The 27,880-nt window shown below is 38.0% G+C and overlaps 3 protein-coding genes across 3 annotated transcripts in view; 2 read left to right on the forward strand and 1 right to left on the reverse strand.

The window, feature by feature from the left end:
• Window positions 1–653: 653 nt before the first annotated feature.
• Window positions 654–4,014, forward strand: LOC139144066 (uncharacterized). The gene is made up of 5 exons (XM_070714722.1): window positions 654–700; window positions 1,329–1,811; window positions 2,540–2,722; window positions 3,171–3,324; window positions 3,884–4,014. The coding sequence occupies exons 1-5, from the start codon at window positions 654–656 to the stop codon at window positions 3,938–3,940; spliced, it is 924 nt and encodes a 307-aa protein (XP_070570823.1). The 3' UTR covers window positions 3,941–4,014.
• Window positions 4,015–5,551: 1,537 nt separating this feature from the next.
• On the forward strand, window positions 5,552–13,731 carry LOC139135376 (bombesin receptor-activated protein C6orf89 homolog). The gene is made up of 6 exons (XM_070702742.1): window positions 5,552–5,931; window positions 9,958–10,115; window positions 11,140–11,324; window positions 12,177–12,312; window positions 12,756–12,885; window positions 13,565–13,731. The coding sequence occupies exons 1-6, from the start codon at window positions 5,580–5,582 to the stop codon at window positions 13,648–13,650; spliced, it is 1,047 nt and encodes a 348-aa protein (XP_070558843.1). The 5' UTR covers window positions 5,552–5,579; the 3' UTR covers window positions 13,651–13,731.
• A 2,413-nt stretch (window positions 13,732–16,144) lies between these two features.
• LOC139135314 (myotrophin-like) overlaps window positions 16,145–27,880 on the reverse strand; it is a 14,365-nt gene continuing 2,629 nt past the window's right edge. Inside the window, exons 2-4 of the mRNA XM_070702660.1 lie at window positions 21,321–21,434; window positions 20,509–20,592; window positions 16,145–19,973 (exon numbers count right to left, since the gene is read on the reverse strand). Coding sequence (XP_070558761.1) covers window positions 19,887–19,973; window positions 20,509–20,592; window positions 21,321–21,434 — 285 coding nt within the window. The 3' untranslated portion in view covers window positions 16,145–19,886. The remainder of the gene's footprint in view (window positions 19,974–20,508; window positions 20,593–21,320; window positions 21,435–27,880) is intronic.

The raw sequence follows: 27,880 nt of genomic DNA on the forward strand, positions 1-27,880 counted from the left end.
ACGTTTTACCAGTCAAATGCACTGGACTAGGAATAAAAATATTTTGTAGAATATCCTGGTATGTTTGGTTAGGTTTTCGTATCTTTATGTACAGTTAATTAGCTAGCAGTACTGATATGGATTCGAAAGTTTGGGCATTTTATGGCCCCGACTTCCCCAGCCCTAGGTAAAAATTGCGATGCATGGTTCGGATCATCAAAACCGATGTGCTTTCCACCTTTATGCAATCTCGTAATTCTACTTGATTTGTTTTGTTTGTTTGTTTCCCTTGTGACATCTTTGTAAAAATTGAATGTTTTCATATCGTCGTGTACAGATCCAACTTTAAGATGTCAGTGCCGGATTCATCAACTCGCTGCAGCAAGCGAAAACAAATTTTTACCGTGAAGTCGGCAGATGCAGAACTTTCGTTCGAAGAAACCAGTGCGAACAGTCGCCTCGGAAATTCGCTTCCTAACGGCACTGAAAACAGCAGCAACAACAATAATGCTAGCTACGGGATCGTCAACATACCGGCTCCACCTTCCAGTGTCCTGGGAGATCGGGAGATCAACGTCGACTACTCCCTGCAATCAAATGTCGGTGATGATGATCTCGGCAGTCGGCAGAAACCTACCAAGTCGCATTCCCATGGTGTCAGTCTTTTCAATACGATGAAGGAAGAACTGGCCGAATTCGTCGGGGGACTTCTGAGGGAAAGGTAAGTGTTTAAGCCATGGATATATTCATATTTGATCATGTAACTGATGTAAATCGATAGACTATGCAGTATGTGAGACTTCATCGACTTTACTTATTTTTCTAAAGTAAACATACTCTATGTAGGACTGAGACTCGTAAGAATATTGTCTTCAACTACGATATAAACTTTAAAAATCTCCCTTTTGTGACGTGGGTCATGCCTTTCATAAGGAATTTCTTGCGGCCAGCAGTTGATAAAATGTGAGTTGCATTCCTAACGAGGAATGGAATCATGAATGTTTACCACTTTGGATGAAATTAATATCCATACCATCAATAATTTTGATAAACATTTTATTATTCAAGCCAATTTACAATAAAATAATATAACATTCTAATACAAGACTACATATTGTATGTTTGTGTGTACACATCATTTTGTAAGTGAAGAGGCAATCATTTGACATGATGCAATTTCATTGAATGTATGTTTATAAACTTACAGATAATTACCACAGAATTGAAAAACAACAACATTTGTTGAAAGTTAACAAAAAACATCAAACTAGTATCTTATCATCGCCTCCTTTAGGTATTGTAAACACACTCCTTTGTATGATTTCTTCCTTTTTGTAATTTCAATACAGAGAATCTCCAGTCAACTTAGTGGAGGCTGCTAGCACATATGATGAAGACAGCTATGAATATTCAGATTCGTTGTATTCCTCATATTCAAGCACATCTACATTCACTCAAGATCAACCAGTGGGATTCTACCAGCCCGTCAACCGAGGAACCCATCAGGATTCTGCCACCGCTAAATTGACACAGGATGATGCATACTACGATGATGCTGTCGTGCATGTGGTTGTGCCGGTGTCTGCAGCTGATGCCGGTCTGGTCAACGACTACGAAAACCCCCACAAGGCGGTATTCCATCACTGTACAGCTGTCGTGGATGACCAAGATTACCAGCCAATTGCCGAGAAGATCCGAGCTTTGTCTCCGTTTCCACCAGCCTCTCAAAGCGAAGACATGATAGCGCAAGAAAATGTACCACCAATTGACGACCAATCATCAGACAGTCATATTGCACTGAGAACAACCAAGAGAAGAACACTCAGTCTCAGGTAACAATATTTCTCAAATTTTCGACATTTTTTGGCGAATTCAAGTTCATGACCAAGTGTTTCCTTCAAGTTTTTAGCTGTGAAAAATAAATCCAGACTCATTGGTTTCCCTGAATTTGAAAACGGAAATGTGTGTATAAAATCTTTCAAACAATTTTGTTTTTCTAAACTGTGGTATTGGGAAAATACCCAGTGACTTGCAAGAAATGTAGCTTTAGAAATGTTCCATTTCAACATTTGCTCCAAGAGAAATCTGAATTATTAATATCATGTTCAAAAAAATATTTATGTAAAGCCACTACAATCTGAATAATCCATGATGCCCTAAGCTACACAGCGAAACCAATAAAATAGTATTTGATATCATGGACAGGGATAATAGATTTCAACATTTTAGCAAAAGTCACAGTCAATTCTGTTAAATGAGGTGTCACCTTACTGCAGACAGTGCTCAAGGACAACATTCAAAAGATGACTGCATTTCATTAAAATATAAGATGTTTCGTACTTTGTCAAAAATAAGAATTACAAAAACCAAAACAAAGTGAAAAAGAATAAAGTAAGACAAAAACAAAATTAAACAGCTTAACGTCTGCCATCTTCCGACAAGACTGTGCGACAGTAAATCTTTAGAAACCGAAGAATTTGCAAAATGAGCATGAGAATTTGTTTGAGTGCACTGTTCTGGCGTTTTAATGCATGTTGTGACTTATTTCATTCAACCACAGGTCAGCTAACAAGCCACTGAGTCCAGTCACTGGTAATCGTGATATCAAGGATGAGATCCAGGGTGCTATCTACTGCAGTGAATCTCACAGTGGAATGGAAGACATGGATGATGTGTACATTGCCAAGAAAGCCAGACATCCTTGTAAGAATGATGAGCACAATGCCAAGGAGAGAGTAAGAAGGTAAGCTTTGCAGAAAGAGGATGATCTTATTTTCAGTTGCTGTGTATTGAAAACTTTGAAAAAATCATTTATATATTTCTTATTCATCATTGCAATGCAGTTACATCAGATTTGAATGAAAATGCACAATTACAAAGAAAGAAGGGAAGGGACAATAAATATAGTTGTTTAAAGTGAGTTTGTTCAACCAAATGACTCAAAAGTTGGATTGACCTGAGCGCAAGCGCATTGTCAGTATGTTAATCATTTGGCCGTCAACCTGTGAAGAACATGTATATATATGTAAATTACATACCTCAACTTTTGACCAACCAGAACTGAGCAGTATAGTATGAGTTCATAAATTTATTTGCAGGTGTTGCAACTGTCAAGAATGCAAATACTTTTACGGTTTCAATTTGCCACAATTATGACAGATAATGAACCATTTTCCGGTGTTATTTTGCAGGGCAAGAATTAAGCATAGTGCGGATGTTTTAAAAGAGCTGATACCTGGTTGTACAATGAAAACTGACAAAGCCAGTGTGTTTGAGCAGGCTGTCAACTATGTGATCTTCATGCAGGGTAAAGTTTCACCCAAGATGAAAGGCAAAGTACATCAGGTAAGTAAAGATTATCTCAATACTATATATTTGACTCACACTTCGCTCAGAAAAGGAGAAAATATGTTGTACCAGAAAGGAATGATGGGTGCATCGAAGACTTATTTAAATACATGAATCCAATGTGAATGTGGTCAGTCACTGCAAATTTGCATATATCCTTATTTGGTAAAAGAGACATGTCATGCATATTCAGTTGTTAAATGTTTGTAGCATTATTCAGTTTTGATGATGGATGTACTTTTTGTATGAAAATCAATGGTTACACAGGGAATTTCTTTGATGCCATTATTCAACTGATGCAAATGTTTGTGCCCCAAGTAAGTTTAATGAGAATGACCAATCATGCCTGTTATTTAAGAAGTGCGCATAATTTTGTGCAGCTATATACAGAAGGAAAAAAAATGCTTGTTTAGTTCTTGATAGCCTCAACCAACACAAAATATAACAAAATATAAAAATACACTGATGTCAATCATTCAAAAACATCTCTCACTTCCTTGAACATATGTTTTGGTGTTTTGTCAGTTTTCATGTGATCTGATTTCCCTTTTCGTAGGAATTCATTGCCAAGTATATAAGATCAGGAAGTATGGAAGAAGAAGATAGTTCATGAAATGGACACACCCTCCTAGTGCTGTTGTAACACCAAGAAAACCCATTGCAACAGCCTCATAGAGAGAATTTGTAGAAATAGAAGAAAAATAAAACTCATTTCGTATTAAACTATAGATTTAATGTATTTGTAAATATCAACAAGAGAATGTACATAAATCAAAGAATATTTATATCTGTAAATAAAAACATGTAACTATATGAATACAGAACTTTAAAAAGTAATATATGTGACAGAAATAACATATAGAATATAATATTTAATGTAAATGGATGCAGGCTCAGAGACAATGAGGACTTCATTTTGTCATCAAACATTAAGTCTTTTATTAATATAAGATCTGTTTATAAATTAATATGTTATTTATGATATCTTGGAGGTAGATCTTTAAGTAAATTAAAACATGTTTTTCTTACTATAGTAGCACTAAGTTATGTAGGGTTCTGTGTAACAGTAACAGTGCACAAGGTTAATGTGCAGTTTCTAGAAAGAATTTAAAAGAGTTCGAACAGACGTTTATTTACATTGGCCAACAGTAGACATATTTCACCGTTGTGACTGCATGACTGTGAATGTTTCAATTCAGTTTTGCAATTTTACGTACACTCCAAAGTGTCTTTTTAGTGCACTAAGAATAAATGTTTTCTTGTATCAAGGGAAAATGGTGCAACGTGGTTCAGAGGAAAAATTATCTTTTCTATATCTTATACTTTGTATATTTATTGTTTTGTTACAGCAATGTGAACATGGCTATAGGAAATTCATTATTTGTAGTATTCATGGAACCATATTAAATGCAATATGATCTTACTTCAGTGAAAAAAGATGTAGGACATTTTCCATTTCAGCAGAAAAATTCTGAACTTCAATACTTTCTTGTTTGCTTTTGTTCCCCTCAGGAATTGAATAATTTATACTTTCAAACATTTTTACACTTTTCTTATTTGGAAGACTGGGTTTACAGGTATTCTTACAGTTGAAGATATGCTTTGATAATTGTGTTGGTTTTAATGTGAACTTTATGTTGTCAATAAGTTGATGTATGTCAACACTCAGATTATCGATACAAAGTTGAGTGATTCAACCACATGTTAAAGTTATTTGTTCCTGAGATAGCAAATTTTTAAGGAAAGATAGCTGTGTAAATTGTTTATTTGGCACTTAGATAGAATGTAACTTTGTGACTAGTTTACGTATCAACAGTAAATGAAACATCTTTGTAAGTGCAATATTTACAACTTACTGGAATAAATTTACATTCTAAATAGTTTGTTCATCGTCCTTTGTATAATTGACATGATAACTTTGTGTTTTTGTGAGACTTCAAGGTTTGTAATGAAATAGATTGTTGCATAGTGTTGTGTCACCACTGGAAAACAGTATTGTCAAATCAAATTTATCACAGCATTGTGCTAATTTTCAAGAAAAATTGCGAAAAAGTCAATCCCGGAAACTCTTGGAGGGCTCATTGTCAAGTTCAACCCATAAATTTCTTTGCAAATTTGCGCCCATCATGCATCATTCCTTGCTCTCAGCCTTGCAATGTTTGTCAGTATGCCCGCGTCCACCGCACCCCTTTACCATAATAGTACAGCCCGGGCCCGTCTTTCCGGAAATCTCAAAGAACATAAACGGCAAGATGGCGTCGACTGAACAGAACGGTTCTCTGTACGACAGGCTCAGCGAAAACGTCGAAAAGCTGCAGAGTCTTGGCAAAAGCTGGGGCATGAGCGACAGCGAGATCGACAAATGCATCCAGCAAGCCCTGCAGAGCGATCGTCGCAAACCAGCGACCTTCATGTCCAGGTTCCTGTACAGTCTCCGGGTGTGCGTCCTGGTTCTCAGCTTCCTGCTGGCCTTTTACGTGTTTCTGAGTTTCCATCGCCCAACTCAGCAATTCATCTCAAAGCAGTCTCAATCTTGGCAGTACCCTATCTTGAGATTTATTCGGCTCATGACCCTCCCCATCACGAAGAAGTATAAACTTGACGGTGAGTTCGTTTGTGTGTGCTTGTTTGTGTGTATCAAGCGCGTAGAAATAGCAGCCCAAACAAGCCCGATTCTCGATTCCAATCAGACTCTGGCTCTACTGACAGTTTTCAAAATCGCAGCAAATGATCACAGCACTGCCGATATTAGCTCAAAATCAATGATTATGACTGCTAAGGTATCTTGTCTCAGGCAAACTGGAATTCTCAAGTTCGCCATACCAGGGCTATTGATCCTTTTTAGTAGTGTACAGGGGAAGTACAGTGGGCGTGAACCATGATAATTTCAGTGGCAGTTTAATATTACAACCAGGGTTACCCTGTCAGCGGTACTTTATCATTTTATTACCTTAAAATGGCAAATTTGTTATGTTGGATATCTCAGATAACGACGTTATTAACTATTATTACCTCAGGTATAGTATATATCATTTTCTCTAAAATTATATTACATCCTGCATTTGTCAAAGTGCCAATAAAACTTGATTATAAATAATTATCTTTTAATTGATTAATATTAATTCATTTTGTTATTAACTGAAAAAAAATGAAGAAGACAATTATGACATGTTAGTGTTTTAACTGGCTGCAATAATTGTAGCCTTGATGGGCTGGGTCGTGTGGCTTGGGCACAGGGCCTCTGTCGTGTGGCTTGTGCGATGCCCTGCCCGTGGCTACAATCCCATCCTATACTATAATACTAGTACCTTGCCCACATAAAACAGAGCAGATCTAAAGTGCACACACAAGGCACACATGGGGCCGCATTATCAGTGAATCTCGCCCGACCGTGTGCAAATTTCACCATAATCCTGCCCCTGGATAATGTTAGAATCGTTGTAACCTCATATCGATGGTCAACTGTACTCCTTGCAGCTGAAAAATGAGTAAAAAAAGGTATGGATGGCAGTAGCTGTGGAAACGCAGCTATCTGTGGCGGGGTAGTGTGAGTCTATGAGGGTCATCAAAAGGTCAACCCCGCGGATTGCCCTTTTGATGACCGGCATAGACGCTACCCCGCCACAGATAGCTGCGTTTCCACAGCTAGGATGGCAATTGTGTTTGAATTGACTTTGTGCTCGAGTCATTAAACTGTCATTTTTAGCTCCCATAGCCATATGTATATATGGCAATGGAAGCTATTCTTATAGGCTAGGGAAATGTCTGTATGTATGTATGTCTGTATGTCTGTATGTCTGTACGTCTGTATGTCTGTATGTCTGTATGTCTGTCCGTCAACATCAAAAACTCCAAAACCGCTGCATATTTCATCTTGATATTTGGTGTGTACATGGATGATGGGCTGTAGATGAGATTTTGTTCAAATGAAGTTGTCATTGCCAAAAATATGCAAATTAGTGCCAAAAAGGCGTTTTTGGTAAAAAATCTCAACCGCTGGTCAGACAGCTTTGATATTTGGTATACAGGTCTCTAGGGATAACCCAACTTGGATTTGTTCAAATTGTTGAAATATGCAAATCTGTATTTTTAAGGAATTTTTTTGTCATTTTTGGTCAAAAATTTATTTCATCAAAACCGCTTGTCTGACAGCTTTGATATTTGGTATACAGGTCCCTAGGGATAACCCAACTTGGATTTGTTCAAATTGTAATGAAATAAGCAAATCTGTATTTTTAAGGAATTTTTTTGTCATTTTTGGTCAAAAATTTATTTCATCAAAACTGCTTGTCTGACAGCTTTGATATTTGGTATACAGGTCCCTAGGGATAGCCCAACTTGGATTTGTTCAAATTGTGATGAAATAAGCAAATCTTTATTTTTAAGGAATTTTTTTGTCATTTTTGGTCAAAAATTTATTTCATCAAAACCGCTCGTCTGACAGCTTTGATATTTGGTATACAGATTCCTACAGATAAACTGAATATGATATACGGAATATATGATGAAATCTGCAATTTTGTATTTTTGGTGCAATTTTTGCCATTTTTGGTCAAAAAATGTGTTTCTCAAAAACTACTTGTCTGATGCCTTTGATATTTGGTATACAGGTTCCTGGGGGTTCTCTTAGTGTGATATAGTGAAATTTGATGAAATCTTCAATTTTTGTATTTTTGGGTCAGTTTTTGCCGTTTTTGGTCAAAATATTTGTTTCTCAAAAGTTACTCATGTGATAGCTTTGATATTTGGTATACATTTTTATACATAATTATGATGAAATCATCAATTTTGTATTTTTGCAGCTAATGTTGCCATTTTAGGTCAGGCCATCCTGAAATGAGCCATCAAAGATCTCAACCATCTTCATCAATACATATGTCACAAAAAGTTGCTCTCTACATACACCCATGGCCACTTTAGTGTTGATCGAGCCTGTCTGGTACAAGCAGAATTTCTGTCTGCAGAAGGGTGATAAAACGGTTACTTTACCCTGTATCAGTGGTGATAATGATCCTACTATGGGTACCCCGTGGACACGCCGATTAGCCTGAAATTAGGGAGTGATTATAAAATACACTGTATACAAATGTTGTTGACCACAGCATTTGCCCTATCAGTACTCAGTATCTGCCAAATTCATGTTTTTCAGTGTAGTCAGTGTTAGAGAACATCACACATATTGTGCCGATTTCAATATTGCAGTGAATGAATACCAATGATACTATAGTGTGTATCGCAGTGTCGTGTTCAGACTCTGTTCAGACGCGGGAATTGAGAAAATGCCACTTTGAAAATGTTAGCGATTAAATTACAAACATCGCCCGTCTTGCCTGCAAAACTTTCGAAATAAACATTCACTTGCACTAAGCCATGTTTCTTTCCTACAAACCGTGAATAAACGTACTCCAATGTCACTTGGTACGAGAGAAAAGGTAAGAGTAAAGTACAGTCGGGGTAGCATTTTACATGTACATGTATTCACATGTGTGTAACCATGAACGACACTTTTCTCATCCCGGTTGAAGGGAACTTGTGCTGATACATGTACATCTCTTCCAAACTTTTCTGGCTCCCTCCACGCTTATCTTAAAACGCTTGCTTGTTTCTTTGTAAGCTCCTCGTGGTACCTCGCTAGGTGCCGGATTTCCACCACAATCTCTTATATTTTGAACAATCAAGCTTGCTACGTCCTCACTGAAGGAGTTGCTCCTATGATATTCGCGACCGTTGTTATTGATGTTCACTGTCGGAGTGCAGACTTACAGCGTGTCTACAGTGCAGTGTTGTGATCGATTTGAATTGGGCAGGCGAGACATTTTAGTAGAACGTTATCTCAATCCTAACAGTGGGGTGCCGATAGTGAACCTTGCATTTATTACACCGATCACCACTTTGTTTCGTTAATACAAACAGAATTTCTGCTTGCACCAGACAGGCTTAATCAACACTAAAGTGGCCACGGGTGTAACACAGCAGAGCTCTGTCGACCATTGGGTCGCTTGTTAGCTCTTATAGCCGTATGTATATATGTTTACTAGTTTACATTTTATTGAAAATCTCAATAGCCACTGAGCAGATTAGATGAAAAATTAGCATGTAAGTACTTTGGGCTGACATGAAATGATTGTGCACATCTTGGGTCAGTATCTTGGACTTGCTATTTTTCATGAATTTTTTTGTAATTTTCTCCCATTTTTGGTCAAAAAATCTTCTTCTCTGAAACCACAAGTCTGATTGATTTGAAACTTGGTATGGAAGTGCATAGGAGTGACCTTTCCCAAATCTGGGCAAATCGTGGTGAACTTTGCATATTTGCATTTTTTGGCTATTTTTTTCATTTTTGATCAAAAATTTTTTTTTAACTCTGAAACCACACGTCCGATTGAGTTGAAACTTAGTGTAGAGGTTTTTACGGGTGACGTCAGTAAGATTTGATCAAATTCTGGTGAAATTTGCATAATTTTATTTTATTGGGGGAATTGTTTCTATTTGTGATAAAAAAATCTTTTAGCTTGATTTTAGCTTGTTTTGATAACTATATGGGAGCGACCAGTGACATTGTCACTATTTCTCAGCTATGTTTTAACATACACGTATTAATTTGCAATATTTCCTTTGTTTGATAATCAGTGTTCCACGAGTTGGAATGTCTTGTTGACAATCCATTCTACTCTGATGAGCCGCTGGACTGCTGGCCGTGTGAGATGGTCACCGAGATTGAGGATTTCACAGGATTTGAAAACTTCACTGAGTTCTACTATCATAATGGAGTCCCTTTTTACGTCACAGTGAGTATGCATGTGATTTATTAACATGAAAGTCAGATATCTTTTTCATTTTCTTTTCATCATGAATGTTATCATATTACCAAATGAATTATGACCAATGTGACCCCGATATATTTTTTACAGTCAGATAAATAGAACCTACAGAGTGAAAGATACCATTATACAAATACTTCATTCTTATCAATTCCTTTATCAGGGTTGCTTAAAGGTGTACAATCACCTGTAATCTAAGTATGCCCATATATGGTCAAAAGGGCGTTCCTTGGTATTCAAAATGCCCATGTGAGGGTGCTGGTGTTAAAAAGCGGCCACCCGCTTAAAATCTGTGATTGGTTATATTTTCTCTTTCCATGGTAACTGTGGCAAAAATTGGAACAGGTGACAGTATACCTTTAAAACCCACTGTGATAATCCTTGGATAATCCTTGCACAACAGATTGTGATGTTAACTTTTCTTTCCCTTCAGCAAATTACTAGAAACAAATCTAGAGCCAGTGTTTACAGCTATCAGTATTATATGCATAGTATGTGAACTGCATGCATATTATGACCTAGAAATTCAAACTTGATAAAGGGTGGCTTTATGTATCATCCAAAGTGCAACTGATATCACTCATACTGGAAACTACTATAAATTCTAAATAGCGTAACAGCAACAAAAGTTGCACAGTTGTCACCATTCATTTATGAAAGCATAAATCCTATGGTGTAAAAGTAATGCAGTCACAAGTGCTGATTTTCATCAGTTTATCTGAAAGAGATGTGAGGTGTTGTACAGCATATTCGTTAGACTGTCAATAGTCCTAGTAAGCGTACAAGTAGAATCATACTGTATCCCAGTTGTTTGGATAATTGTTCTATAAGAGTGACATACGTGATGGCTGGCTTTTCATGAGTATATGTGATCAGAATACTTTCTTCAATCTTGACCTTGTGCTGCTCCTCAAAAATCACCAGCAGCACAAGTGGCTGTAAATTAAGGTCTACAGATTCCTTAACGATAAATTACTTCTTTGCACACCAGGACGCGGACGGGGTCGTGGTGATGTACGAAACCTTGCATGATATGTACTGGGATCATGAAGAGGAGATGGATGGCGCTGTTGACTCATTTGTCTGTACAAACACATCCATCACGGCTATGAAGGAATTCTTCAGTGAATGGCACACGTCAGACGACTTGGCTTCGTCCGATGTGGGAGCTATGTGGTGAGTAAAGACATCAAGCATTTCTATGATAGTGAACAAAAATTTATCATGGTTTGTTACCTTGGATTGAAAACTACAAAATAATAATAACTGTGAATTCTGTGTACTCCATAATTTTAAAAATGTTTAATTCCAAATGAGGTCACATTACTGCTACTAATTTGTTAAAAAAATTCTGAAATCCTTCACTAAACCTTAACTAATTAATAATGATAATTAAAATGGGTACTTTGATAGTACTCATGTTCTGATGAAAAGCAGAATATTAGTCCAGTAACTCGGCTGCCGTCTGATTGTACAGTCGTCAAAGGATGCATAGGCCACCAGAGAACCCCATGGGTTAAAGTCGATCAGTGGGCAGTGAAATTATATAAAACTACAAAAATGTACCACAGAAATCCTGTGTGACTTTGCCGCACAGAAATCACTTAGAACTCATCTGTGATGTTTGTGAGATTGCGGTAATGATTATAAACATATAGTCTTATCTGTCTAGAAATCCCATGGAATAGATTTTAGTCTTATTATAATCATATGGCATGATCCATCCCTACTTGATATTTTCAGATCAATAGTGAAAGTTTCGAATATCCAATTAATAATACAAATGATGTCAGGTACAGCACAGCATGAATGCCAGGAGAGTCTGTGATTTGCCATGATGTTTTCAGTGTACTGGTTCACTGACTTGTACTGCAATAAATCTATTGCTCATTCAACCATATCTTGCCATTGTCTTTTTCTCCGGCTCATGTTATGGGTCAGATAATTCTTTAAGGTAAATTACCGGTATTAAGTTGTTAGACCATTGCAGTGATTTGTTTTCATTCTAACTGGAAATTTTCCTTACAGGCGAACACAGCGTGTTTCTGGGGTACGCCTTCTGCGTGACCTGTTTCCGCGGCCGTACTTTGTACCGGAGAAAGCAGAAGTGACGCTAGAGAAATTCATTTTCATCGACAGTCCCAAGGCTGAGCCGTTCCAGATTGTAAGTTACTCTGATAAATGAATTTTCATTTTTGTCTGAAAAAGGTCTATTACTAACGTTTCACCTAGTACATTTTTAGGTTTTGGTGAATGAACCTTGGTAAAGGACCAAAAGACAATAAGCATTTCCCTGTTGTCTTTGACATATCGTCTAGGCTAAACTGACATGCCACTGACTCAATAACTGTCCCTCTGATACAGGAATTACTTATACAGGTCTGAGGCTGATGCAAAAAAAATGTTACAGAAATTCCTAACCCTAACTTTGCTTAAAGAGTTTAGAAACGTCGCAGGCCAGATAGTCCATGTGACACGTATGATACTACAACACACATGTGCATGCCCTTTGAGTATCTGATATTGTCAGCTGATAAAAGTAGTCATACAGTACTTGCACATTTATTCAAGCCGGTGTTAAAATGTCAAATGTCTGTATCTTTGCAGCCTAATTTACAAGCTGCCAATGGCTGGTTGTCTCAGGGCTCTGGGCAGCGGGAAATAGTTCTCTTGCCGAGTGACAACTGTCGTAAAAACTGCTCAGACATCAGTGTGGTGTTGCAGCCCATGGATATTTGTAAGTAGGATTTCTTCCGGAATGCCGCCGAGAATATGCTTCCACACCTACTTTCTAAATGCTGTGGTTCATTTTGACTACATGGAAACTTCCAGGGTTAAACCAATTGAACAACTATGGGGATAGAAAGTGTGGTTCACCTATAGATGATATTGTATTCTTCTGAATATTAAAGATCGGGGCTTGGAAGCATGAGAGATCTCATTGACAAATGAATTACAAAATGTCTGCTAAACTGAACGCCATCTGAGCTATTAGAGTTATTTTCGAAAATTACTCAAAATTTGTGTGCATGGCATTTTATTATTCAATCCATGCAAAATTTAACAGTTGCCTAGGGTAAGGAACAGATCATGCATCTGCAGTGCACGGAGAATGCATCCCAATCACACACAGTTGACAGTTTCATCTGAATGTCCCAATAAAATGACTCAGTAACCTTCTATAACACAAGACAGAATGTTTTCATGGGAGAAAATTTTGAGGTCAACTGTTCTAATAATGTGACCAGATGTTGTCTTCAAGACGTTGTTGTTCACATTTCAAACATCCGTTATGTTGTCACACATGTCATCAGAAGGTAGAGTTTATTGGTTTGTCATTTGTTACACATTTATAGTTACCCATTGCATCGTATGAATTTGTCGTTAATTCTTGTCATTTTTTCCCCATTCAACAGTGTTTTATCACACCCATTACTGGAAACCGGAATCCTTTCCACATGGGGATGAAGTCAGCATCATGTTTGCGGGATCCTTCTTCTGACCTTGTTTAATCACCTTGACAACCAGGCTGTTAGTTACCAAGGCAACACAGCCTTAGGAACCGAAATTAGACTGAGCGAAATTAGACAGAGAAATCTTGCCATATTAGGACATCTCACTTTCATGTGCTAGCTCTCTTGTGCAATGTATCTGTGGAAGAGACGTTTGTGTTGTGGTTGTGTGACTGCTATGTGTTTTCAAAATGGACAAGGGCCACTCCAAACAGTGTTTTGCTACCATAGAGGCAGAATCCTCAATATCTTCCACATTTCAAATTATAACAGATTTGCATAATTCTTTCAAAGTGCTACTGAAGCTATCCTGAAAAGCAGATCACCGAGAAGACTTCATGCAATTCTTTCCCCTCTGCACAACCCTTCCCCACCCAGGATTTCTGATCAGTGTAACTTTGTGCATTGTGCTATAATAGGTGGATGACGAAACCACTTTGCTGTCAGGGGTCAGGCTGATAAAACAAGGACATATTCGTGTGCATTGGAAATTATATTGTAGCTTTGTCAATACCAGTGAATTTTGTGATGTCATACCCTCAGATTATTACTGATAATGTATCCAATTATTCAGCATTGTGGCCCAGATAATTTCTGCATCTACGAATTCACTGGCATTTGCCAAAACTATAAAATAATAGCAATAATGTACCCCTCCTGGCCCATAATGGACTCAAGCAAACTTTGCACTCCATAATGTACTTGGCCTTGCCTCGTAGATGTAGTGCAAAGTTGCTTTCGTCCATTATGGGCCGGGAGGGGGTACATTATTGCTTAAGTATTTGCAGTTGAAATTTTCACACACAGTTTCTGTAAATGTTCAACTCTTTGTTAGTACCTTAGTTGGGACATGGCCATGGGGATCCAATTAATGTGTCCTTTGTGGGTTGAACAAGATGGATTCCTTTGTGCCAGAGTTTTTTTCCCTAAAATTACGATGCCTGCCAAATCTCTATGGTAAAAATCTAAACTCATCAATGATGTCACTTAAGATTATCCATGCATAACATCCTATGTGGAATTTCTTGAAAACATTTTTTAGAACCAACTTTCTATTGAATACTGCAACTCTAAGCATGTTGATCATTTTGTGAACAAAAATTGCAAACCGCTTGGCTTCTTTGAAGATGTGTTTCCCTGTTATGAATGATGCTAGGCATAGCTTATACTGTGAAAATAAATGTTACAATGCAAAGAGACAAAGTAATGTTTGTGATTTTCTGAAGCGCCTTTAATCACATTCTTTGTTTTTTGTCCTCAAATTTTCCTCAAACCTACCCTCTCACCAGGTATAATAAAACAATGTAAGAAAATGTACTAATTTTCCAGGGTATATCGAGAGTGAGTTAAGCAATTAGCTATTTTTGACTTGTAATGATTATGTCCTAAACATTGTTCGTTTTGCATCATTTTGTGTGAAAACCTACCTGCCCACAGACTGCAAACAAAGCTTTGTTAGAGGTGCCTGTTGATGTTTTTAAAGGAAACGTACATGGTGTAGACCATGATGAACTAAGCTGGTATTGTAGTATTTGAAGAGGAAAACAAGTCTTTCTGAAAGTATCCTGGTACATCCTGTGGTGTTTCATTGTTTTGGAATCATTTGCAATTGGAATGGTACACCGTGTTTTGGGTGGACAGCAGTTCAAGTTGGGGCATCTGTTACATGTATGTCTCATTGCGTCGGATCATGGACATAAAATCCATGGTTGGATTGACCAGACCCAAAGCTGCATGGCACAAACGTGTATGTGTAAGCTCTTCAAATTCCAGGCTTTGCAAATTACAATCATTACATACATATGCAGAAACCCTGTTTACATACTAAAGTTGCAGTGTCAGGTAAAGTACATAGTAATTCTGTGTGGTTACAGCATTGGACAAATCCATTTGCTATTTTGAGGTTACAAGGACTAAGGGAGTCCTTCAATGCAGTCTGGAGGTACTTCACTGAATCATGCAACATGCACTGCAACAGCTTTTGAAGGACCCCTGGACCACAATGTGTCAACCAGTATGTTTACACCAACGGAATATCATGTCAACTAAGTACGCTAAGAATGGATAGCAGGGAAGTACTTATGGTAGATTGAGTTCTCTACAATGACGTACTACACACACACATTACGCATATTTAGATATACACACATGTTATTCAGACATACTCTTCACACACATCACCCACATACATACATGTACTACACACGCCCACACATATACATGTACATATCACACACACATATCATACACACACTTTATGCACATTTAAATACACATGCACGTTACATACATTCAGACTTACTACTCACACACATCACCCACATACATTCAGACATACATGTACTACACACACACACCATATCACACACATATACATATCATTCGCACTGGACATCAACTGATCCAACAGCTTTCTATGCTATTACCCGTGCATTTATTCACCCCCAGTTTCTTCAGTGCAGAGTAAAATGAACAACAACAAACTTGAACTTTTAATTTGTGGCTTTTTTATTCACTTTAATAAATGGTGTTGATTTCAGATTGAGAGAGGTATGCGTACAATTGATAAAAACAATACAAGAGTGGATACAAAAAATCGACATCAGCCCATACGTTGTAACCTTGTTTACATTCATGGCCAGGTTGTGTGCCAAGTTCAAAGGAATAAAGTCAATGGCAATCATTGAGTGTCATTTGGGGCACATAGAAAAGTGTGCTGAACCAAAACCGAATAGTGCTACTTAGTATTTTGTAAGCCAACGTGGTTGACAGTCTTTTTACCATATATGGATATATGCAAATATGTGGTGTCTGGGTAATCATATACCCACTGGTGTATGTGAAGTTGAGTCTAAACACTGTTTGCACTCAGAGATGCTGCGTGAACACCGCATCGGAAGAATTTTCACTACTTTGTATGTTCTACTGGCAAGGATTTTCAACATCTGATGATCCTTTGCAAATGTAACAACACTCTCACAGAAGTTCAAAAGGTCATCTAGTTTGTAGGCCCCAGAGCAAGAATCTCCCCCCTGGTTCTGTGAAGCCATAGACCCTATACAAAACAGAACCCATGGTTTAAGGTAGAACGCACCTCGGGACACATATTCGGACTTCCAAATTTTTACAATTCTTTTCTGCTCTATCACTTGTGGGGGTTCATTTTAAAGCTCTTGGTGTAAGAAAACTTTTCAGCGGCTTAGTTTTTCAAAATTCGAAAATTTTATTTTTCCCCATAGAGTTTACAATGGATGGTGGCCATTTTGAATTTTCAATAAAATATCCATAATTCTTGGATTACTTGATTCTCTAGTACCAAAATTGGCATGGTGACCCCTGATTTTTATTCTTGATTTTGAATCAAGAATGGTTGAAAGATTCCTTAACGAAAGTTTGAGCGAAAGTTTGAGCAAAACTAATAAGTCTTTCACTTTCGAGACGCATACTACCTTAACAAAACATAATTTTAGACATGTGACAGGGTCCCCAATTCACTATCTGAAGAGTAACACAGAGGGCATCCTAAGTAGAAAAGTGCCAGAATAATTGATATGCTTTTCAGGCGCACCAGTACATTGCATAGTAATTGTACAAACAGTGTTCGTAAAAATCTAGCTAAGTTTCATCTGTGTGAATACCAGTGAAGTCGAAATATTCACTAATAACACGTGCATGCAATAAACTACAATTGCTGAGGGTCCATAAAAATAACACGATTCCGTTTTCTTGGTTTACAATGTAAAATCATGGTGGCAGCAGCAGAAATGAAAAGATTACCATACGTCTATGCCCATGGTAAAATGTTGACAGTCTCTCATGCCTTTTTGTCGAGAGAGTCATCAGACTCTGTTGTGCCAGTACATCAACATATGCTTACGTCATGTATAACGCATTATAGGTGAGTTCCATGTGAACAAAATTATTGTACTTGTAGTTTCCCCGATGAGTTGCTCTACATCATCTCTGGAACAGTAGATCATGAAGTCGAGGCAAAAATTGCACAAATGGCTGTCAACAGTTTTACTTCACCTGGATAAACCTGCAAAGCAAATCTACGCACTCTCTACTTTCCCTACATTTATCAAATTAACTGGCAGTGCCCCTTTGAAAATCGGGCAATTCCATTAGACAAAGAGGGTAGGTCAATGAGTTAATCTACAGCCACTACAATACTCAGAAATAACCCTTCTGTACGTCATTTTGGTGTGCAGTAAATGTGGCCAACTGGTTTCATCTCATCAAAATGAACATCAGATATCTGTAAAAATCCAGACAAATTTATTCCTGACACTGACTAGTAAAATCCTAAATGAATCCATCTTCTACATGGATGTGTGATGCTATAAGTGACCGTGAAATAAAAATCTGGTTGCCATGGCAATATGTGACTGGACTATCCCACTACATCATGAGTATGCAGGACACGGGAACAGCAATACCAATACATGTAAATTTAAAGTCAAACCTGCTTATTGAATTTTCTATGTCAAACTATACTACTTGACAATTTGAAGTGGCCTCGGTAAAGTTTACACTCTGGACAAAATTGATTTTTGTACTTTTGACAACCAGCCTTTAAATATATCACCACAATATACAACAAACAGACTCTGACATACATTGTACGTTTAAGTAAATTCAATGCAAGCTTGTAAGAGCTGAATGACAATTGCACCTGTAGCAGAACACATCTTTGGATGTAATGGTTTGAAATCATAATAGGAGGTAAGAAAGTGCAAACAAACAACACACAGCAGAAAATGTTAAGGTCAAAGTTCACAGAGCAATTTATGGATCATTTTGTTCGTTGATAACTTGACATGAATGAGACAGGGAGCTGAATGGACTCCCACTAAAATCAGCCTTTCCTGAGTCATTTTGGTTTATAATCAAGCTGTTTGTCAAGAATTACAAGTAGTGGGGAAGTTTGCAAAATGCTTGTACAGTATTACTGTACAAGCATTTTTACAAACTTCCCAATACTGCCTGCTTTCCCAACATCCAATGACCCAGCAAAGGCAAATGAAAGCACATCAAGCATTGTGACCAATAATTTACAATATAGGACAAAATTGTATTTGAGCAATAAACCTATGCAGCAACAGTTGGGCACAAGATTTCGACCATTTCATGACAAATGCACATGAGCATTGGCAAGTTCATATATGGAGTGAACTGGTCTGAACCGAGTGGTATACCATCGCTGGTGTTGTTTATTGCTATTATATCATAACAGTATATTGAAATTCTGGCATGGAACATATAAAAGGATTTTGTCTTGTGGAAAGCTCGAGCATGTGTCAACCGTGCTATATCACATATATAGCACTGTTCTTGTCATGTCTCAACCAATCAGATTGCTATATTAGAATCATAAATACCGGTATACTGGTATGATATCATTGTCAGTAGAAGTATACAAGGTTGCTTATTAAAAAGTGAAGTACTTTTCATCATCTTTATATTTTAAGATGACTTTGTTCGTTCTGCCCTTTTCCATAAATAAGATTTTCTGTCGGAACTTCCATACCACTAAGCATCTTTGCTTATGCAGGAGACATTTTAGAGGTTGAATTGTTTGTGTACAAACACAATGCTTGAAAAGATCTGTGATGGAAAAAAACGGTAATATTTGAATAATGCTTTCATAAGGATCAATGCAGTCAGAGAGCAAAAACAAAATGGCCAATAAAATGTAGCAAACACTGCAATACATGGCAATATCAGATTACAAACTTAAAACTCCAACGTCTGATAGGGTGTTTCAAGATATTGCAGCATTGCTACTCACATAATTTTCATCTAAAAATCCTTTTGCAAACCATGTACTCATGGTTGATGGAGAGGAAACCCAATGCGAACATAAACATAGTTGGCTGCAAAATATTCCTTCTTGCCATCTGCACATAGCGGAGACAAACATACAACTCATATCACAAAATTGACAGTAATGCTTGCTTAATTTAACTTATATCATTAATTTTTGAAAAAAAAAATTAAACCTTCCGAGGTTCTATCATGATCAAACTCCAACTGTTATTTCTTTTCATAATCTAGTATACCGCCCTCTATCATCACTCTTGCGGTAAGGAACACTGCCCTCTATAGTCTACTGAAAGCTTTTCCTTGTTGCAAAGTTTTTTACTCATTTTATACAAAAGAGAATTGTTTACAAAAGAGAACAAAGACAATGAAAGAATATTTCCTTTTGTTGTTGTTCGTTTTTTTACTTCAGCAATTCCTTCATGTCGTTGCTTTCTGCACATTCGATGTAAGATGAGCCGTCCGGCGCTTTGCCGTCCTTCTTTGCACCCTAAAATTTGAAGAAAAAGAAAGAGTTGGAAAACATTAAAGTGGCAGAAGCTGTGACTTTTGATGTTTTTTTTTCACTCTTTTCGTCTAAAAGTGAACTAAATTTTCTTGTTCTACTCCCCAGAGCATGGTGTAATACACAGTATTCAGCTTGTAAACTCAGCTTTTACATGTGTGCACTGCATTGTTGTTGTTGACAAGTGAATTCTTGGTCCAGACTGGAATTTAAATGTAAACAATAACCATGCATTCTGCACGTATAAACACTGCAGTGACAAGCTAACTAGTTGGTGTTTTAGTATGCTTTGGAGAGTAGAACAAAACACTGCTGTTGACATGCAAAACAATGTTGAAATAATCATTAAATGTTAAAGCTACTGGGCCTTTAACCCTAACCTTGTAAAGTTCATTTGTGTCGCATACATTAATGTAGCTTGGCTGCATATCAAGTCATAAGATTTTGACCCAATTTTCCAATACAATTTTGTAATAATTATGCAGAACTAAGCCTGGCGTAATGATAATAGTGTACTTACCTTACTGAGCAAATACCTGACACATTCCGTGTGACCTTCAAATATTGCCGATAGCAACGGTGTGATACCGTGTTTGTCTGGAAGCTGATGTGAGGAAAACAAAAAAAAGTCAAACAAACACGGAAACAACAGCTGTAATTTCTGATAATTTTTTTGACATGTCTTTTTTATGTCACCTAGAATTTCTTGTTCTACTTCAAGGCATGTTAACATGTGATATGTACACAGTATTCAGCTTGTCACTTTAACCAGTATATGTGTAGAATACATTGTTTGACTGTTGATATGAGAATTCTGGCCTAGACTAGAATTTAATTGTAAACAATAACAATGCATTATACATGCCTATAGACACTGTGTTCACGTATTGACAAGCTGAATAGTAGGTGTGTCAACATCTTTTGAGGAGTAGAACAAGGACTTGCGATTGATGTACAAAACAAAAGTAGTGAAAAATTCATGAAAAGTTGCAACTACTGGCCATTTACGAACTTTGCATTGCAACATACTACTTGTGGGAAAAGAATGCAAAAATAAATTTGCTTTCTGCCAAAATAATGAGAATACAATCAAATTTACAACGTTTTCTCCCCATCTACAATTGAGAAATAGAATTTTGTGTGCGCTCAAGATGCCGTATGGAACAACCTTCCATAATTTTTACTGTTTCAAGGTGCCCCTACCCCCTATGTGCAGCATATTCTGCATGTTCAAAGTTGAACAGTTTCAAGGAATCCATTGGATCATCACCAGAGTACGGTATGTCTCATGCTTTGCATGTGTAGTGCAATGATGATCAACAAAAGACTTACGTTTACATCGATGTCTTTTGAAACTAGATATTGTAGGACTTCCAACTGGCCATAATCAGCAGCGATATGGAGACCATTACGACCCTGATGAATTTCCTGGTTCACATCAAATCCCTGATTTGAAAAAAAAAAAAGGAAACAGGAACTAAACTGGATGTATCATAATATGTATATGATATACAGGTCTGATCAATCAATATTCTGACTGGCTATGAATATGATTCTGAACTCCACACCCACAGACTTTATCAAAACATATTCAAAAATGAATGATGGGAGTCGTCGAAGGCAAGATTATTTCATTGAAGACTTTCTCCATTACTGGTAGCTTGCACCATAATCAACCTGCTTTAAAGTCTTTCCCTTCAAGTCCCATACTAATTTAACCCTTTCACCACCATGGTTTGTCCCAAATCCATTGTTTTCTATGGTAAAGTTGGACCTGTATACAGGGAACTGGGGTGAAAGGGTTGAAGTGACAATACCTGTATCTTTTGAAAAACATGTATTTACAAACTAGTTTTGTTTCTTCTCTTGGAAATCTGATGAAACTAAAAGTATTTGCCTGGCTAACACAAGTTATGTACCACATGTGACATTACCCCACAGAGAGACAGTGCAAGTATGCCACACTCAGCAAAGTTGCACCAGGGTTTGCGATGAATTCTGAGGCCATCCCTGCAAATCTCGTGTTATCACGAAGGAAAGAACCGTACACTGAGGTGTAAAATAGCAAACTTTCATAAACGTGATCTTCTCTCTTTGATGAATATATACAGCACTCTTTATCATTGTGTTCATGTTTGAAATCTTCCACATCGAAAGTTGTTTTTCTTGCAATGTTGTATAGTTTGCGGACAACCATTTTCAGTATGCTTACAGTATAAGATACCAGTTGTTTACAAACCAAAGTAGCCAGCGTGTACAAGTGCTCATTGACATAAGGTTATTGCTCTGCAGTGCAAGTACTATTGATATGTGCATACTCGGCACCATTTTACAAGTGGTATAGCCACAAACTCATGACGTCCAATCGCAGTACACAAAACACAGACACCTTGTAATTATGGCACTGTATTGTGTATATCAATTTGATGTCATCAGTTTGTGGCTATACCACTTGTAAAATGATGTCGCATGCTCATATGAAAGTATCAGTAAAATTGGGCAATTATGTACTAGTAATTTTATGGTATGTAATGATACTGATGATAATAAATTTTAGTCCACACTACAATTGGATTGTGAAAAATAACACATTACATTTCAATACAATCTTTGTGTTAAGGTCAGTACGCAGGTAAATGTATGTATAGGAGTTCCCCAATCATTTTGCTGGAGTTCCCCCTTGGTATGTAAATACAATCAGTATAGGGAACAGCAGAAATGTTACCAGGATTCCAAATTATTTAACAAAGTTTCCAAAGCCAAGCAATAACACTTGACATAACACACAGACTTGGTAGAGAATATGCTCACCCGCTGGGCATTTTAACAAAATTTTAGGTGTGGACTGCGAAACTGTATTCTACATAGGATAAATCTACCATCGAATTCCAGGTTTATCCTATTTAACCAAAACGTCACTGTAACCATATTAAATATAGGGAAAAGTTTAATTAGTGGCATCTTAATTTAGTGAATGGACAGACTTGGCTAAATTTGCTAAAAAAGGATGCTATGTAAAAAGACATGTTTTACAGTATTTTGTATTATATTACAGTTGCATCTACAACTTCACTGGCATCACCAAACCACAAAATAATAGCAATTATGTACCCCTCCCAGCTCATAATTGACTCAAAGAAACTTTCCATTCCATAATCAGCTCGTCTTCACACCTTGTATATTATGTCATGCAAAGTTTGCTGTTGTCCATGTAGGGCCGGGAGGGGGTACTTATTTCTTAAACACTGGCATATTGTAATGACTAAATGGCATACATAATATTACTTCCATATAATTAAGCAATACCACATGCATCATACTGGATACTTCAGAAAGAGGAGAGTATGCCCCCCTTGCCATGATGTACTGGTAAGAATTAAGGTGGGGAGGGGGGTTTAAAATATATATCTTTTACAAAAATTCTTTGTTTCACTGCAACCTGTTTCAGTTTTTTTCAGATAAAATACAGCAAGTGAACTGATCTACTCAGCATTGGAATTAGCATATGAGAAAGGTTTTGCGATGATATCTACATCCCAATTACAATTAGACCTAATTATGTTCACATCACGACATGCTACTTAAAGAAGAAAGGGCCTATGTATGTCATTAAGAGAGATAAAATCAAGGACTGTGCCAAATTATTATTTGGTCAAGACTTTAAAAATGTACTTACAGGGTCAGTAATGCTGACTTTTGATGATTTTTTTATTTCCTTTATATGTCAATGGCAAGTTCTTATTCCCACACCCACTATTTAGCTTGTCAGCATAGCATCTATATCAGTGTTCCCTCTAAGGTTTTGAGAGGGTGCACAACTGGAGATACGCGTGATTGCCTCACAGCTGGGTCCGTTCATGTATATGCTAATTTATTGAGGTACGTCACAACGTACAATGAACGTTGGTGGCAACTGCGCCGCCAACGGGCGCTAAACTCGAAACGCGGAAGTAGAATCTGTGCTGAGATCGCATATTTCGCCCTGAGTGTAGTTATCGTTTCTAAAACTAATACCGATTGAAATGACTGACACTAAAGTTGCGCAAAATATGAAATTTCACTGCGAGAGCAGTCAGAGACACTGCGCAATTAGCGCGCAAATAAGCCATAGATTCTATATGTGTAAAATGCACTGTTATTGTTTTCATTTGAATTCTAGTCCAGACCAGAATACACTTGTCAACAAAAGCAATGTTGTCCACACAAGCACAGGCTAGGTTTACACACTGAATACTGCGTATATCAACATGCTTTTGGGAGTAGAGCGAAAATTATGGTTGATATTAAAACATAAAAATGGTGGAAAATCATCAAAATTTAGCATTACTGGCTTTTTAATACATTGCAACCTGGCTGCCAATAGGCACTAGTGTATATGTGATCAGGAAGTAAATATGAATTGGTGGAAGTTGTCCAATTGCAGGACAAAGAGCCCTGTTCAGCGTTTGACAGGCAAGGCACGGATTGCAATATTGGAGTAATAATGCCACATTGCCACTGTATGGATGGAACACTGAGTCTCCTCCAGTCAAATATGCCGTATTTTCTCATGAAATTCTGTTTATAGTTCTGTAATCATTTAAATCACGTCACAGCCTGACAAAACGATGAAAATCTACACTTGGTATGGGGTTCCTACATGTCATGGAATTATTCTAGTTAGTTCTGCCTTGTTGTGTGTGTACAATGTGGAATGACCAATCCTAACTTCTCATAAATCATAGACCCTTGAGAAAAACTCAACATTACATTAGCATGGCAAAAGTTACTGTTGACCCCGACACTACAGATATGTGGAAACACTGAATAGGTGAAAATATTTGTGGCAGTCATTAAACATATAGAGTGCTAAGGACACGGATGTTTACCATTGTGCAATACTTTTGGTACTGAATACAAATATTTGTTGTGATCTTTTTGAATTATTTTGGCTATTTTAACTGTGTGGGAAGTGATTTTTTCAATTTTGTTACCAGAGGAGCGCTGGGTCAAAGTTCATGAGTACTCTGATCTTATGCTGCTTGTAGGTGTGAAATATGCAGTACCTTTAAAATAACCAAAATATTTCCACAAGCAAGGTATACCCTTAAATGGGTAAATCTCCTTTGAGGTACCGACGATTGTTTGCACCTTGCAAATTACTTTCGCTCAAACTTTTCTTGAGCAAACTTTCAACCATGTTTTTCAACATCAAGAATAAAATTTGGGTCACCGTCACTGTGAAAAAAGTTTGGTACTGAAGACTAATCACCCCATATTTACCGATATATTTAAAATTCAAAATGGCTGCCATCCCTGTGTTACAGTACCTCTATTGGGGAAAAATAAAATTCCCGATTTTTAAAAAAAACTAAGCCAGTGAAAACTTCATTTTGTCCATGAGCTTCAAAGTCAGTCCTACAAGTAGTAGACTAAAAGAATACAGAATCTCACACCCCCAAGGACCTGGGATCAGATTTCTCACACGAGTTGGGGATATTTTGTCTCACACGAGCCGCAGGCGAGTGTGAGACAAAATATCCCCAACGAGTGTGAGAAATCTGATCCCAGGTCCTTGGTGTGTGAGATTCTTTTTCTCACATGACCACAAATGCGTTAAATTCATATTGGACACGTACAATATTATCAAAACTCGTGACAACTCTGTCGTCTGCCACTGTACTTTGACCTGCTTACTTTGTAGTTCTGGTCCGTGTGTTACTCGTCGTGCCATTGGATAACATTTTGCGCGTGGAACAAAACAGACTGTTTATCATCCAATCAGAGCTCGTGTAATATTTACTGCAGAGTGTGGGACGGTTTCTGAGAGTGTGGGATCGATTTTTCCCACACTGTCGATCCCGCACTCCCAGCGGCTAGGAATGTGAGACTAAAAGAATACAGAATCTCAATAGCTGACCCTGAGGTGCATATCCACATTAAAAAAGCAAATAAGCGTCCTCAACATCTTTTTGTACACTGGATATTGACAATTGAAATTCACTGACTTTTTCAATGTATGCTATTAGTTCTGGCAATTTTAAAGATAAAAGAGACTTAAAGCCCCAATAGCTGCAAATTTTTAATAAACCAATCTCAAATATCCTTAGTTTTCCAAGAGTTTTCTTTGAATAAGACCCATTAGAGACTGAAAAAGTGTATAACGCCACCATGAGTGTCGTGAGTGGCATGTAAATTCAAAGGTTTTAACGTCATTTTAGATTTCCCGCAATTTTCAAAAACTTGTCATATGACAGAGAAAATAAAGATTACAACAACAAAATGTGAGCCACCTTGTGATGCATTAAGGTAAATGGCATCATACTTGTTTCTGTTATGATCACGATGTGTATGTGCTGGAAATACTGTTTTTTGTATTTTCCTGTGAGGGCGCCATTTTATGGGTGCGGCACCAGTTTATTGTTAAGCCTGTTAAAACGTGTAGGCATGGTCCAAATCAGCCAGCAGTCACTGTGATACTTTAATACACGTCCTTCAGTTAGCACATTTACACAAACCAACTTTGGTTTGAAAATAAAATCATGAAAAATAATGCAAAAAATTAGCAGCTATTGGGGCTTTAATTCTTTTCCTGCCAAGTCGGTGAAAATCCGCTTGAAATTCGGTGTAGCCAGAATCTAAGCACTGGTGACCGTTATTTTTATTTTACCAACCTGGTGGAAATCGGGCCCTTTTTGGGTACCCCCTTCCTGCCAAGTCGACGGCACTACGTTTGGCTATCCCCTGTGCGTTTAGGGGTCATCCGAGGAGAGGTTTTCTGACAAGGAACGCCTTTTCCCCTCAAAATGGGTTCGCAGGGAGTCGATAGACAGGGAAAGGTGCAGAAACCTGTCCGCCAGTCCCCCACACCCGAGGGGGGCTGGTTTTTTTTTTACCGCTTTTTAGCGGACTTGGCAGGATAGCATGGTGACGTTTTCTGGCGGAGTTGGACGTACTTGGCTGCCTGGCACTATAGAGATTGCTGCCGAACTTGACCAACTCGGCAATGCTAATCTAGAAGGCTACCTCTTGTAAACGACTTGGCAGATATGCCGATGGTGCGAGACGAAAGTCACTTATTCAGTTGTGCGTGACTGAAAATGAGAACGTATTTTTGACGGGACGGCTCGACTTGTTCCTCCGATGGAACGGATATGAACGACTCGGAAATACCATTACAAACTGGTGTCCGACGTACTAAGCTGGGCTTCAGCTCTGCAAGTTCAAGCCAGGCAACGTCCTTCACCGCCTTGGCCGTGCCATTCAATGGACGTAGCTTTGGATTTTTTATTTATTCCATCGTCCGAAGTATTGGCTCTGGTTTGCAGGCAAACGTATCCTCTTGCCGACGCATTGGTAACTATGTACGCTGTTTGCGTACAGAGAATTCGAAAGGGACATAAGGTCAATGCGTAGTCAGGCTACGGGGATACCGCCTGCATTTAGCAGGGACTGCTTTTGTTATGCAAACCAGCTAGCAGTACAATATGGCTGCCAGGCATGTGGACACGTTGATGGCTAGAACAATGGAAGCATATTGCGTTGCACCCGTGCATTGCAAAAGTGAACTGAAGACTTGGGTGTAGTGACTGGTTATCACTGGTTAGCTGCAGCCCAAGCCATGTCGGTACAAACCCGTACCTGACTGAGGACCACTCGATTAAGTCAGTAATGAACGGTAACACTCGTAAACCAACTCTCAACTGAGCTGGCTAAACTACGTGGAGCTGTGCTTCAATGGCTCAGCCATGTCGTTAATACAACGGCAAAAACGTAGTTTTTGTGCTACACTGCCAAGTCGTTGAAGGTACGTATTCAATTGACCCTACCCTGGGGAAACAGGACAGGTTTGCCGGTGCTGCTGCACCCCTAGCACGACCCTCAGGGTCTCTGACTAACAGACGAGTGAGGTG

This window comes from Ptychodera flava, chromosome 1, assembly GCF_041260155.1.
Source record: "Ptychodera flava strain L36383 chromosome 1, AS_Pfla_20210202, whole genome shotgun sequence".
Taxonomy (NCBI): Eukaryota; Metazoa; Hemichordata; class Enteropneusta; family Ptychoderidae; genus Ptychodera; species Ptychodera flava.

What these genes read in the sequence shown, in the direction of transcription:
- LOC139135376 (XM_070702742.1), top strand. Translation starts at nt 5,580, where the DNA reads ATGGCGTCGACTGAACAGAACGGTTCTCTGTACGACAGGCTCAGCGAA. An exon ending in TCCGATGTGGGAGCTATGTG is followed by an intron (nt 11,325 to 12,176) that starts GTGAGTAAAGAC and finishes TTTTCCTTACAG; the next exon opens with GCGAACACAGCGTGTTTCTG. An exon ending in GTTGCAGCCCATGGATATTT is followed by an intron (nt 12,886 to 13,564) that starts GTAAGTAGGATT and finishes CCCATTCAACAG; the next exon opens with TGTTTTATCACACCCATTAC.
- LOC139144066 (XM_070714722.1), top strand. Translation starts at nt 654, where the DNA reads ATGAAGGAAGAACTGGCCGAATTCGTCGGGGGACTTCTGAGGGAAAG. An exon ending in GGGGGACTTCTGAGGGAAAG is followed by an intron (nt 701 to 1,328) that starts GTAAGTGTTTAA and finishes ATTTCAATACAG; the next exon opens with AGAATCTCCAGTCAACTTAG. An exon ending in TGAAAGGCAAAGTACATCAG is followed by an intron (nt 3,325 to 3,883) that starts GTAAGTAAAGAT and finishes CCCTTTTCGTAG; the next exon opens with GAATTCATTGCCAAGTATAT.